The sequence below is a fragment of the Macaca thibetana genome, chromosome 14 (assembly GCF_024542745.1).
Source record: "Macaca thibetana thibetana isolate TM-01 chromosome 14, ASM2454274v1, whole genome shotgun sequence".
Taxonomy (NCBI): domain Eukaryota; kingdom Metazoa; phylum Chordata; class Mammalia; order Primates; family Cercopithecidae; genus Macaca; species Macaca thibetana.
The window spans coordinates 33910626-33925673 of NC_065591.1; the positions used below are offsets into that span (position 1 = coordinate 33910626).

Sequence of the window (15048 nt, forward strand, 5' to 3'; positions counted from 1 at the left end):
TCAAAATTAGTTTTGCCCGAAGATGAATCTTAGAAATCTTCACTTTCACCACTTCCAGACAATTTGAAATAAGAGCAATACAATTAAACTTGGAATCAAAATTTTAAAATCAAAATATTTTTGAATTTTAAATCATTTTTTAAAAAATTAAAGAATTTTGATAAACATGAAACTTGTGTAGAATCTTAGCCATTTGCTGTTTCATGATATTGAGACCATATTACTATTTTTTGCTATCAGAACATATCATATATATATAATTTTTAGTTGCATATGATATATATATTTTTTAAAGGACTGTTGTGTTTTATAAGTAAAGTGATAAAAAATCATTTATTCTGATTTATATGAGCAGTTTTGGCAAACACCGTGTTTAAAATTTTTTTGAATATTTAAATAGTGACAGTGTTATTCTGTAACAACAATCTTATCCTATAAAAAGTTTTGTTAGGTATACTTACATACATAGGAACAATCTTTAGTGCTTATACCTGTTTAAAAAATTCCAGGATAATATTTATTTAAAAATTTTTATTAATTAGCATGCATCAATTTTTCTGTTTTTCTTTTTCTTCAGGGTTGCAGAGTTCTCTTCTTTAAAATTTCAGTCAGCCTGGAATTGGCAGAGATTGTCTCAAAGACACAAACTTCAACCAAGAGTGATTAAAGTAACAGCTTACAAAAATGGATCTAGAACAGTCTTTGCCAAAGTTACTGTACCAACCATCACCTTGGTAACTAGTGTTCCAAAGTTTTCTGAGCTTTATTTTTTTTCCCTTATTCTCTTTATAATATAAAAATTGAGAAAATTATTGTTAATATTTTCTTTTTAAGAATCTGAATCTGCAGATTGCTTGTATATATGTAGATTTCATAGGAATTTCACTCTTTTTTAAAAAAATTCAATATATAAATAGTGTATTTAATTAAACAGATGCAATGGCATTATACCTTGTAGAGTTATTAAAATGACAGATCTTTTAAATATTAAAATTAGTCAATAATTAGATATGCTTCATGCTGTGACTTACCTTTTATTTCTATATTTTCAACTGCTAGAAAATAACTGTATTGGTCAAGTTACTAAACTTGGCAAGTGACTCAGTTGGGTTTCTATTTTGATCATTAGAACCTTTCGTTTTGAGGAAAATATATTACTTTCTTTGTCGTAAATCACTTTGACTTACCTCTTGCTTTCTTCTAGCTGCTGGAACAGTGCACAGAAAAGCTGAATCTGAACATGGCCGCAAGACGAGTGTTCTTGGCAGACGGCAAGGAAGCCCTCAAACCTGAAGATATACCCCATGAAGCCGATGTTTATGTTTCAACGGGAGAGCCCTTTTTAAATCCACTCAAAAAAATTAAAGGTAAAAAAGATTTAAAAAATACCCTACCCCCACACATACTGAATTGGGGTGCAATTAAAAAATGATTTTCATCCTGTCTTTTTTGCATGGTTTAACAAAACTAATGTTTACGCATTTACAGCTCAGTAAGAGGATAATGTGCTTAATGAAAGAAAAATCCACTGACAGCCACGTTTATTGCCCTTCATTAGCATTGGTGCTTAATTTAATATAGATCTGAATAGACATTAGGGAGCCTGCAGGAGGTTAAATGGTGAAAATATAATAAATTAAATCAGAGATTATTGAATTTACTGTTTAGTTTCTGTGACACTCAATAGACATAATTCATTAGACTTATTCTCTCAGAAAATAGTTCAAAGTTTCAAGTATCATTTATTCATTTACATTCTTGGTGTTTTTTCAGATAGTATCAACATAATTATGAAAATGTGGCCAATAATGAATATACATTTCTTATATACATATGATTCTTCTAATAACACATTTCATAATAAATGTTCCAGCTTGATTATTTTTTACCTTAAAATGTATAATACAATCCTACACATATTTTCAATTAAGGTTTGCCAAAAAGTTCATTTCTTTCAACATTTCAGAAATGTGGAGATTTTCTAAAATTAAAAAAAAAAAAAGCATTATTTTTTTCTTCAGTGGATAAGAATACATTTTAAGAGAGAAATAAAAGCACTACTATCTAAGAATATTCTTCCAAGCATGTTGTACCCAGAGTTTGGTATCAAGTGCTATGTATGGTAATCAGATTTAAATAACATGAGGAATAAGGACTTTGCCATAAAAATTCAGTGTGTCTAACTGCTGTACTTTCCTATGCTTTTTATACTTTCTTAGAAGTAATTTTTTCCTGCAACTTCTATAAAGCTAGTGAATCAAAGGCAAGTCAAGGCAGTAATTGCATAAGTAGAATAAAAGTAATTCTGGAGTTCATTACAGATGAGGTGATGAAAATCTCCCTTCTGTTAATGTTACTGTATAAAGTCATACTAGCATTTCTCTTTTATATAAACTTTATCTTCAGGAAATAAGCAATTTCTTGAATTCAATAGAAAATTTAAGATAATTTGGTTCTTGTGAAGAAGCTTGTTGCTATAATGCTCATTGAAAATTACCTATCTGATAGTGTAAACTCATATATTTTTCACATTTTGCTTTAAGTTTAAAATATGGCTGGCTGCCTTAATTTTATATTAGTTGAATCATTTGCTTATATAAAAACATGAGTCTTAGTGGGAAAATACTTTTCTGTGACTTTAAAAAATTCAGATATATTTGTAATGATTGCTTCATTAAGATCCTTGATTATTGTTATTCATAAGAAATGCTTGCCTTTCATATGAATAATGGTATTGTGGAAGAGACATATAAAACTTATTTACAGCTAAGCTAAGAAGAAAATCTCCTGGACATGTATTCCTAAAATAATAATGTCACACACATGACTGAGCTTGGTGGATGATTTTTAAATGTACTAACTAATTTCCTCCTACTTTTTGTTTTCTCTTTTATCCTTTTCAAAAGCCAAGTCCAGAACAAAAAACTTCTCTGCTTTGTCTGCATATCTTTGGCTGTGTTTCACTGTGACATGCACTGCTGTTCTTTTAGCACCAAAATGTTGGCACACATTCCTGAAAATTTCACACCATCTCTTGCTGGATCAGCAAGCTTAACCCACCAAAATCTGGTGTTGTGCAATGGTTTTTGACTGATAATCAATCTTTATGCTGCTCGACAGTTGTTGCTGGGACACGGAGTAGAGCAGGTGGCAGATGTGCCTTGTCTTTTGAGAAAAGAAATTGTAGGTGAGCTTGGACACAGACTAGCATATCTCATGTCCATTAAAAAGAGTTAGGATAAGTATAATGGGGAAAAGCCATTCATCCAAGTTAAGCTTATAGATAAGCTTAAACAATGATGTTTGGTTTCTTTTAGAATGTTAAGAATATAAATGTAAATATATATACATTTATATATGAAAGGTAATATTTAACTTGATGTGAGTGATATGCAATATATCACTCACATATTCACATACACTTCTTCAAACCACCAAAACCAGCTTGAAGATTACCTTTCTGTCATCTGTTTTATAGATAAATCGATAATTTTCCAACTAGCCACAAATGTACCATTAAAATAAAAACTTGTATGAATAACTTTGAAAGTGGTAGATGCATGATCAGAAGTTGATTAAAGATACATGATCAGAAGTTGGAAAATTGAACATGCTAAAGGTAAATAGGGGAAAACAGTTGGCAGAATTGATTGTTACTGATGTATCTTTCTAAATGAGCATAAATATTTTATATACAATGGGTAACTGGTCATTATTTTAATTTACAGACTTTTATTCATTCAATAAACATTTATTGAGAGTCTATATGTGCTAGATACTAGGCCAGGTCAGAGAAAGATAAAAGCTGTGGCTCATAGTCTGATTTCTTTTTTATCATTATTCTTTCATCTCTGATTTAAATTTTGATTTAATTAAAAAAAACATATTTTACTGAGTACCTACTATGTGTGCCCCAGCATAGGGATAAAAGTCCTGGCCTTTAAGGAACTTAAACTGAGTAGATAAGTTATAAATCCTTCAAACTGAGAACACTATTTTACAACAGAAATCAAATGGATCTTATTTTATTTCTGGCATTGGAAGGCCAAACAAGTCCGTATATATTTTGGCCATTATATTTTCATACTTCATTGGTTTTCGTTATTCATTGGAAAAGCAATGTAGATAGAGGAAGTTGCCTAAGAACGATTTCCAGATTTACTAAGACAGAAAAAATCCGACAGAACATCTCTGATATTTTAACTATTTTACTACGCCTTTTGAGCATCACTGTTGACAACCAGTGGCATTGGATCTAATAGAAAGCCAGAGAGCTATTCATCACATACCTTGAAACACAAAGCTTTCATATGGAGGTCAGGCCAAGGTCAAGACTGACATGAAGCATTCCTTGTTGAAATGCAGTATTAGAATGATTCTTACATTTTAAAGTTGAATATTTAATCAGAAATATTAATTGTATAAGGAAAAGATCAGGAACATAGAAATATTTTATATAAATACTGTTGAAAATGATGCCTTATTAGGTATTATACTTCTGGCATTTGAAGTTTTTACATTTATTAATAATTCATTGAAATTATGAGTATGCAGTTAATGAATTGCTTGAAAAGGCATATTAAGTTTTCTGATTCATGGCCATGTGGTTTAGGTTTTATTCACAGTTTCCTGAATCTTCTGCTTAATTGTGACACAGCACATGGATCTTGGATCAGATCCATGGAGTTTATGAGTTCAGCTTCTTTATAACTGCTGGAAGCTGTATGTAAGTAATGCAAACATAGCATAATAAATGGTTCGTGCCCTGTGCTTACCTGAATATCTTAAATAAGATGAGGGGAAAACACTGTTTAGACCTAATTCGTTAGGTCCAAGTTCTATTGTATGGAGCTCTGATTGTCTTTAAAATTTTTTGGTTTTATATTTCTACTCTCTCCTATATACCCTATTCTATTACTGGGCTTTCAGAATTATCATTTACAGTGATTCATTTCAGTCCTGAGTTTTGTTAACAAGAAGTGAAACTTGGTATTATGAATAAGATTTTAAACCTTTTATATCCTGTATTGTAAAGATGTAGTCACAGAAAAAAATGCATGAAAGGAATTCTTGATACTACACCTAAGATCTAAATTTAAGCCTAGATATTTTCTACTAACTGCCATGTGATCTACAAAATGAAATAATTTGCTATGACAGCTTGTGATTGACAAGAATATGTGTGAGCACATTTAAAATAGGCCATCTTTTCATGTAGAAGTGTCAGTGAAATGATGGATTCTCATCATTTTAATTATTGATGATTTGGAAATATTTCAATTCCACGACACACAAGACACATTCTAAATAGCAGCATAACACTTTTTCTCATATCTGCGTCCATAATGAAATGTTCTGTCATAATTTGTTTTTCAAAAGATGCATTAGTTTAATGAACCTGGATTCATGCATTATATTCTCTTCCATTTTATGTCTACTGAATGTGTTGATTTTTAAATTGTTATGTTAAAAGCACAAGTTTCAATAGGTGACCCACTACTCACATCACATCATACCTTAATATTTCTGCTGCTAGATCTCAAGACGCTATAGTGCTGCCTACACCAATGGCTGCTTTAGTCTTGCCAAAGCAGATACCAGCCTTTGTGGTGTTCTCCTGCAGGGCATTCAGTCAGCTACAGTAGTTAGGACTGACTTTCCCAAATTCCCTTTTATCTTTTGGTTTGAATAGTGTATTTATTAGGTTAGATTGTTTGTACATTTTAACTTCCACTACTCTATATATATTCAAAAGGAGGAAGATGGCATTATATGGAGAAAAAAATAACCATTTTCTTCTCAGACAGCATATGATCCTTCTATTTCTGTAAGTGAGGGTAAAACTATAGGAAAAATATTTTATGTATTTTCTACTCCAAAGTTTTAAATCTGTAAATAAAAGAATAGAATATCCTTACTATATAAAATAGGTGTGGATTTCAAGACAATTATGAGATGGACCAATAAAGTGTTCTTAGCCAGTAGGAAAATCTATAGCCTGCATGTGACTGGCAGCATCTCTTTATATTGTCAAATACCAAATCATTGAAAAACACCTAAATTCTTGACATAACCACAAAATGTTGAATTATATTCATTCACAGGGACTGCATTTGTTTACTATACAGATGCTTGCAAACCTATACTGTTCTGTTAACTTGCATGCCTTTACAAAATTGAAAATGAAACAGTTACCTCTAAAGCAAATCACTTAGTTGTCTGCCTACGCTGCTTGTTACTTTACCTGATAATTCATTTATATATTCTATAGTTATGCTTTCTGAGTGGTTTGCTATTCGAACTTTTCACTTTTGAAGGCTTTAGATATCTTGTTAGGAGATTTGTGAGAAATGCATTATTGTTTATTTTAAAGGACACTAGACTCGAAGTTGGATGATGTTGCAAGATTCTAGTCCCTGTGTCTGGTCTTGGGCAAACTGGTTTGTAGTTCAATGTCCTTATCTGTAATATAGATGAAGTAATACTTTAAATGACTCTTGGATATTTCTAATAAAGGTAAATTATTTGAAAATTAAGTGTCTATAAACCCCTGGTCTAAACAGAAAACTTAGAATACTGTCTTATAAACATAATTAAGACTTAAAGTTAGTGAGAACTTTATGTCCACTTTTACCTTCCTAGAATAGCTGGCTGGGTTCAGGAAAATAAAAATAACAAACTTTGTTTCGACTTTCTTCATCACTGCCAGGAAAGCAAACTACAGTGTGAACCTGGGCCAGTCACTTAATCTCACTAAGCCTGAGTTTCTTCATCTGTAAATTGAGGATAGTAATTTACACCTCAACCAGGTGTGGTGGCTCTCACTTGTAATCCCAGCACTTTGGGAGGCCGAGACAAGCAAATCACGAGGTTAAGAGATCAACTGCATCCTGGCCAACATGGGGAAACCCCATCTCTACTAAAAATACAAAAATTAGCTGGGCATGGTGGCACGCGCCTGTGGTCCCAGACACTCAGGAGGCTGAGGCAAGAAAATTACTTGAACCCGGGAGGCAGAGGTTGCAGTGAGCTGAGATCATGCCACTGCACTCCAGCCTGGTGACAGAGCGAGACTCTGTCTCAAAAAAACAAAAAACAAAACAAAACAAAAGTTTACATCTCGCAAATGTATTATGGGAAGTAAAGAAGATGATACAAAAACCTGGCATATGAAAAAAAAGTTAAAGTATTACTTGTCATACAAACGCATGTTTTTTAGAAGGTGTTTGTACTTTCTAAAACATCTTTGATATTAAAAAAAATACCGAGGAGCTAATGGGAATTTGAAACACACACACACACATTTTTATACAGATAAGGATTTTTCAACCAATTTTAAAGCAACCTAATAATAATATAGTAACAAATGTGTTGAGAATGTATGAGAGACAGTAAAACATAACCAAATGCCTAGGCTTGAATCTTGGCTTCACCATTCACTAACTATGAGGCCTTGGACACCTTTGTTTCCCTGAGCCTCAGTTTCTTCATCTAAAAAAAAACAGAGATAACAGTAGTACCTACTTCATAGAGTTGCTGCGAGGATTTAACGTGATATTATGCATGGAGTACAATGCCTGGCACCCAGAAAGTTCCCATTAAATGTTTCTAGTCTCATCTTTGAGACTCATAATATACACCTAACAGAAATTAGTTTTCTTTCTAATAGAAAATTTTTGTTATGAAATCAAGATAATTTTGTTATACAAAACTATTTCAAATTGAATGTTGCTTGGAACAGGTGAATAGTTGACTAGATATTGGAATTTTAATCAAAATATCTACTTCTTCATTTATTTGTTTTTGTGGTTGTTTTACAACCACAACTGGTTAAGAGCATTTACCAATGAGCTGGGAAACCTGAGTTTTGTTTCCTTCTCATCTGCAGATTTGGATTATGATATTAAGGGATATTACACAGCAGAGCAAATTGCTGAGGCAAGTTATAACATCTTCCCTGGCGATTTTGAAAAATAGAGAAGATGGACATATCTCTTGGACTGTTAAAATGCGGTCATTCTTGGAGATAGAAGCTAGGTTAGATAACCTCTTGAGTTCACTTCAGTTCAATCTCTGTAATTCCATGCCTTAGTGATAAAATTGGAGTAATAGTCACTCTTACAGATTATATGTTCTTAGTTGAAAGGTTGAGTATAAATAAAAATGCCACTGCTATTTTGCTTTTTTCTCTAGAGAGGAATTTATTTAAAACTGGATGATCAAGGAAGTCTTTAGCTTGCATTTTTCTTTTACAATATGTAGAAAATATTTAAAGAATTTTCACAAATTCATGATAGAACTCATGATAGAACATGATTTAGTAACAAATGTATTAGTAAATATTTGCCTCAGTATCACATTTAAGAATGAGGTAAAGAAGAGGAGACAACAAAATGCTGATCTTGGGTGTCAATAAGAACTTGTTAGAAGGGAAAAATAAGACTTGCTAATTATTTTGTAAATAAAATTTAAATTTTGAAAGTGTTGTTGATAATCATAGGATCATGCTCTATTTATACATTAAACACCAAATCAGTAATAGAAATAAGGAAGTGTCATAGTCTTAAGAGAAAAACAAATTATTTTCTCTTTTATGATAAAACATTAGGAATGTTAGCTATTTTTCAATTACTACTAAGTAATGTAAAACTGAAGTAGAGTGTAAAGTATTCTAATATGGTGAAGGTTATTGCAATGGGATAAGAAGAGAATTATTGAGGATGAGTGTTACAATAAGGTAGTTAAAGCATAAAAGTCCTCTATGAGCACAGAATAGAGCCAAGGGGAAATGACTGTATGTTAATTACAAGGAGAAAATCAAAAGGAAATCCGTTTATTTACTTTAGGAAGTAATTAAGAAGTTTGAAATGAGGGCCAAAATGATATATTTCTTTACTAAACTCTAGAATACCAGAACTATAGCACATCTCTTTGCAATTTAAATCTGATGATTTTAGAATTACTTGATATGGTTTTAGTAATCACACAGCATGTGCTACTATAGGATATAGGCTAAACATCTATATTCATGGGTTGAGAAAGGTATTAAGAAAAGTTTGTGGGCATAAGATGCCAAATTAATGGGAAATGAAATATGGCTGATATGGATACACAACTTTGAGATTAGCATCCTGGTGGATAAGTTTTATTCTCTTCCAATTACATCTTGGATTCATTTTCAGATAATTGATGGCTGTGTGGATTATTTTATTATTCAAGATAGCATTTCCTTTCTGAAAAATGTTTGATTTTTTTCCAGTAGTTAATAATTATATCTTACTTACTTGGGTTTTTGCTTGGTTTGCTACTATCACCAATAGCATGAAATTACAGTGCTGAAGAAAATGATGGAAAAGATAATGAAATGAATGAAACAATAAAAAAAAATTCGCTGTCCTCTTGCTCCCATTTGAACTGGCTGTTTTCTATGATCTCTATGCTGGGATCTGTCTTTACTATCAACCTGAGAATTATCATTCTCTCTCTCCTGTGTTGGATTTCTTTTCCCTGGTTCCCTAGTTTTCCCGTACCTCATCTATTCTACTGTGTGCATATTCCAGTGGCTTCCCAAAAAAGAGAATATGGATGGTGAATATTTTGAAATCTTGGGAAATATTTTTTCTTTCAAACATTAAAAGTATTGCTATATTGATTTTTGTTGCTAGTGTTGCTGCTGAGAAGTCTGATATCATACTGATTCATCATCCTTTGTAGGTGACACAAAGGATGAAAACATTTAGGACCATCTCTTTATTGATAGTGTTCAAATTTTTTTTCAAGATGTGCTGGATACTCAGGATGTCTTCTCAGTTTGAAAAGTGTCATCCTTTTCTTTTGAGATGTTTTATTGAACTATATATATTTCTGACAATATCCTTTTACTGTAGTTTTTCTGTTGTTATTTTATGGAGCTCCTACTTTTTTATGTTGGATCTTATGTACTGAACTTCTAATTTTCTTATCTGGGAGATTTGCTTATCTTTACCTCCCAACCCAGTGAATCTTTTGCTTCTCCTTTACCGTCTGTTTTTTTTGGGGGGGGGGAGTTGGAGGGGGGTTGGAGGCATTGCTTTTGTTTTATTTGGTTTTGGTCTTTAATGTTACAGACTACAGACTTACTTTAAATATGAGTTACTCCTCCATCAATATTTAAAATTGAAGAACCAAAAAGTTGGTTGAAAAGCTATGAGCATAGGTTTGTGTTATTGACAGATGGGTTTCATTGGAGAATGTTTTGACTAGGATTTTTCATTGGGGTTGGGTTCCTAATTATCAGTGTCTTTTCTCTGGAGTTAATCAATTTCAGCAAATAAAGTCTGCCAATTTGAGCAGTGTACTAGCCAAGTGGAGAAGGGGGTTAAGAGTTTCACTTTCAATATGTAGACTTTCATTTAATTCTCCTCTTTTCAGTAAGAGGTTTAGTCTCTCCAGAGAACAAATCTCGTGTCTTCTCTTCTGATAGCAAAAGTATAGTTGCCTACCTGGTTGATGTGGGAAGGGTTCTGGAGGTTTATCTGTTTTCTGTGTAGTCAATCTGTTTTTAGCCCAACTTTTAGAGGTACCTAATGCCTCAAATTTATAAGCCTTTTTGGGGTTCTGCAATACAAATAAAATGTACTTTTACTAGTTTAAGTTTTGACTTTTCTGGTCTGCTAAATCATTTACCACTTAATTATCTTCCCACCTTTCTGGTTCTCTTTTTTGGAAAATAAATGTTAAGTGTCAATCTTTTAATATTGATAATAATTGATTAATAATTATTGATTTTTATAGATAAAAATGAATAATTCTAATATTTTCTTCCTATCCCAATTGTTTTCCCAGTTTCTTGGGGTTTATGCAGCGTAATTTGGCAAACATAGTGTTAGCTTACTTCAATGAGAACAGAATACTTTTCCTCTGTTACCTGGAGGCGTCATATACTTACTGCAGGCAAAAGGCCCACAGTTTTTTCAAAGTGTGGTCCACAGAACACTTTCATCAGAATTATCTGGCTTTTCTGTTAAAGGTTCAGACTCCTAGGCCCTACCACACCTATTGAGTTAGCAATTCTTGAGTGTGGGCCCTAGTAATCTGAATTTCAACAAATGTCTCCAAATGATTCCTAGCCACTCTAAAGTTTGAGAATTCTTATTCCAGTGTTCTAAAATTTCAAACTTACTAATTGATGGAAATCTTCACAGACTTCCTTTTTGCTTGTTCTCCTGTACTTCTCATATAATTTAAGAGAAAAAAAAACTTGTGAGACAGAATAAAAGAGGTTGGGGGAAATTAGATAACTAGTTGTCAGATTAGAATGAGTGCAGGGAGTTCAGAAATCAGGAAATAGAAAACATCTACAAGCGGGCAGAAAAAGAGTGGTTATGTGTAGCAAGTCTGGCTTAGGAAAAAATACTCCCTTCATATTTATATGTAAACATATTTCATTGTAATTACTTTTTCCTGTTATTACTGAAAAAACATATAAGTATTGCGAGAATTACTGCTATATGAATTTCAAGGTATAAATAAGCAATAGACTTTATTAGATGCCTTTAAGCCAGGAGAAATATGTATTTCTATGATGTTTACCATTTATTAATTAAAAAAACATAATAAGCTTAAACAAAAAAGTAAGAAAAATTTCAAGCTTAAGAGGCCCAATTCAATTGAAATAACACAATATAATGATATGATTGTGGAATGTTCACACAGAAATTAGTAACTATGGCAGCAGAGATTTTCCCAATAGTGTGGGTAAAATAATTTAGAGAGTATCTTCAGAGATTCAAAAAGGAGCACCTGGGGTAGCAAAATTTGATTAAGGATGCTCAACATGGATTCCGACAGAGGAGGTCATGCATAATTAGTATGTTGGAACTTCTTTAAAGAGCTTTTTATGAAATATGAGGAAAAGTCCATTGATACTACTTATTATTGTTATTTAAAAATTAGGCTAGTTTTTTAAACCAGAGATTAAATCTGATTAAAAAAACAAAAGAAGAGTTTTAAAAATACGGAATTTGATAATATGGTTTATTCTCAAGAGGCTATGAATAGCCAGTTGCCTTTTCATTATTTAATGTGAATTTCTAGGATTATACAATTGAGTTATTTTAGAATATTATGTCATTATTTATAGTCAGATTTTTTTCTTAAATGAAATTCTAAAAAAAGCAAAAAGAGAAAGAATGTATTTAATAGAAATAAAAACAAATGAGAATTTTCAGTCTAAAGATTCATTTACTTTACTGATGGTAGTTAAGGAAAGTCCTTAATATTATTTAGGGGCAGTTGAGACATAAACATGGCCAGGCGCGGTGGCTCACGCCTATAATCCCAGCACCTTGGTAGGCCAAGGTGGACGGATCACCTAAGGTCAGGAGTTCGAGACCAGCCTGGCCAACGTAGTGAAACCCTGTCTCTACTAAAAATACAAAAATTAGCTGGGTATGGTGGCGGGCGCCTGTAATCCCAGCTATTTGGGAGGCTGAGGCAGGAGAATCGTTTGAACCTGAGAGGCAGAGGCTGTAGTGAGCCAAGATCACTTCACTGCACTCCAGCCTGGGTGACAGAGCAATACTCCATCTAAAAAAAAACCAAAAAAAGACATAAACATGACATTCAATTTGAAAGGTAAAATGTATTTCTGTGGTTTTTTTTTTTTTTTTTTTTTTTTTGAGGCGGAGTCTCACTCTGTTGCCCAGGCTGGAGTGCAGTATTTTTGTGTTTTTTATTAAAATTATTTTATAGTTTTTGTATGCACATTTTATATTTTAATGTATTTAATTTTTAAGAATATGTAACAATAATGGTTACATTAAAGTGTTTATTAGATTCGTGTCCATGCATACCTTATCATTAAAGAATCTTTGATGAATTTTATCGAGTTTCTGGACATTAGAATCACAGGATTTTATGAAGTAATCTAGTCAAGCTACTCAAAAAACTGAAACTTAGACAAGCTAACTACCATATCCAAAGTGGATCAAGTAAAATAGCTGGTACTATAACCCATTTTCTGATTTTAAGAGCAATATTCTTTATTATTCAAAACTTCCCTTAATATTACTTTTTCTTAAATTTTAATTCCTACTGTGTCGTGTCTTAAAAATGATTTAACATAACCATCAAAAATAAAAATGTAAGACATCTGTTTCCAGTTGGAGTAATTAGTATCAGACTAGCCATTCCATTCTAAACAACTGAAAAACTGGAAAAAATATCTGACAACTATTTTTAGGTATTAAACAACAGGAAGCATCAGCTATAATGCCTAAGAGAAGGGGAAAAGTTGAAGTGAGTCCTAAAGTTCACTATGTCTTTGTACCTGGAGGAATTTATGGATCGTAGTAGAGAGAGAGGGAGGGAGGGTGGGAAAGAGTGAGAGAGAGAGAGAGAGAGAGAGAAGAGAGAATCTAAGAAAAGCACAGTGGTTCCCATAAACTGAAGAGAAAGACATCAAAGTTCTAGGTGGCTGAAATTTGCAGAGCAATACCATAAGAGGGAACTCTTTGTAGAATAGTTCTCAAATTTTGTGTAAGCATCCCCTCATGTCTTTGGCTATTAAGTTGCTTATGCATAGGGTGAACTCCACAAGGCCTGACACAAACAACTGCCAGGAAAAGAACAACTAATTAGGATGTAAAAGGGAAACAAGTCTGGGAATATGTGCAGGGTCAGGAGACATTTGCCTTTTGACCAGTTGGAGAGGAGAGGTCTTGTTGAACTTGTTAGACAAATTGATGAAGATTCCAGTAAAGGTAATTTATATCCACAAGAAAAATTGATCAATAGAAACAGACCCCAAAATAGAGTTAACCAAAAAAGACATTTAAACAGTGATTATAAATATGTTCATGTATTTAAAGAAAACATGAATATAATGCAAAGAGAACTGGAAACTTAAAATAGAACCAGTGGAACTTCTAGTTCTAAAAAATACAATATCTTAACTGAAAAAAAACAAAAAACAAAAAACAAAAAAACCTGGGTTTAACAGCAGGTTAGATATTAGAGAAGAAAAGATCAATGAACTTCAAGACAGGGCAATAAAGCTATCCAAACTGCAGTGCAGAGAAGCAAAAGGAAAGGACCGAAAACAAGGACTGAGTGTCGGTAACTTGTGGGATATCAATGAGTCTAATAGAGGTATAATTGGAGCCCTAGAAAGACTGAGAAGAATGTGAATATTTGAAGTAATAATGGTCAGAATTTTTCCTGAGTTCATGGCAAACAACCCACATATCTAAGAAGCTCAATGCACCTCTACTAGAAAGATAACCAGATTAAGGACATAAATCACATTGCTGTAAACAATGATAAATAGGAAAGCTTAAAAGCAACCAGAGGGGAGGAAACACATTAATTACAGGGATACATATGTAAGAATAAAAACTGACTTCTCTTCAGAAATTATGCAAGACAGAAGATAGCAGATACCTTTAAAGTGTGGAGAGAAATAATATGTTTAAAGTGCCGAAAGAAAAACTGGTCATCTTATTTTGTGTTACAGTAAAAATACCTTTAAAAAATCTTTCAAATAAAAGCATTCTCAGGCAAACAGAATATGAAGCACTTGTATCTAGCAGACCTATACTATGAGAAATATTAAAGGATATTTTTCACTGGAAGAAAATGATACCAGAAACAAATTTGGGTATGCACAAAGAAATTATCTTAAATATACATGGTACATTCACTTTTATAGACCCTTTGCTGCTTATTGAGCCATTCCCAGTACATTTAAGAGGATTAAAATTATGTTAAGAATGTTTCCTGACTACAAAAGAATTAAATTAGAAATAAATAACCAAATATATCAGATCACTCACTCTCTAGCTGTGGAGAGTTGTTTAATGTAGACATAAAACTCCCTTTAATACATTTATCTTAATAGACTATATTTAATATTATGTATGTTATCTTTCTTTAATAGATTATATATATATTATCTTTAATAGACATTAAATTCCCTTTCATATATACACCTATCCTATTTGTCTTGTCCTTCTAGATATAGAACTCTAATACAACCTAAATTACCAAAACTGAGACAGAAGAAAATTT

The 15048-nt window shown here is 32.3% G+C and overlaps 2 protein-coding genes across 2 annotated transcripts in view; one reads left to right on the plus strand and one right to left on the minus strand.

Moving 5' to 3' along the window:
- Nucleotides 1-1445, plus strand: part of LOC126936356 (doublecortin domain-containing protein 1-like) — a 56052-nt gene extending 54607 nt beyond the window's left edge. The window contains exons 5-6 of the mRNA XM_050759063.1: nt 578-734; nt 1205-1445. Of these exons, the coding sequence (XP_050615020.1) occupies nt 578-734; nt 1205-1432 (385 nt within the window). The 3' untranslated portion in view covers nt 1433-1445. The remainder of the gene's footprint in view (nt 1-577; nt 735-1204) is intronic.
- Nucleotides 1-15048, minus strand: part of DNAJC24 (DnaJ heat shock protein family (Hsp40) member C24) — a 940502-nt gene that overhangs the window by 114882 nt on the left and 810572 nt on the right. The gene's annotated exons all lie outside the window — the stretch shown is intronic.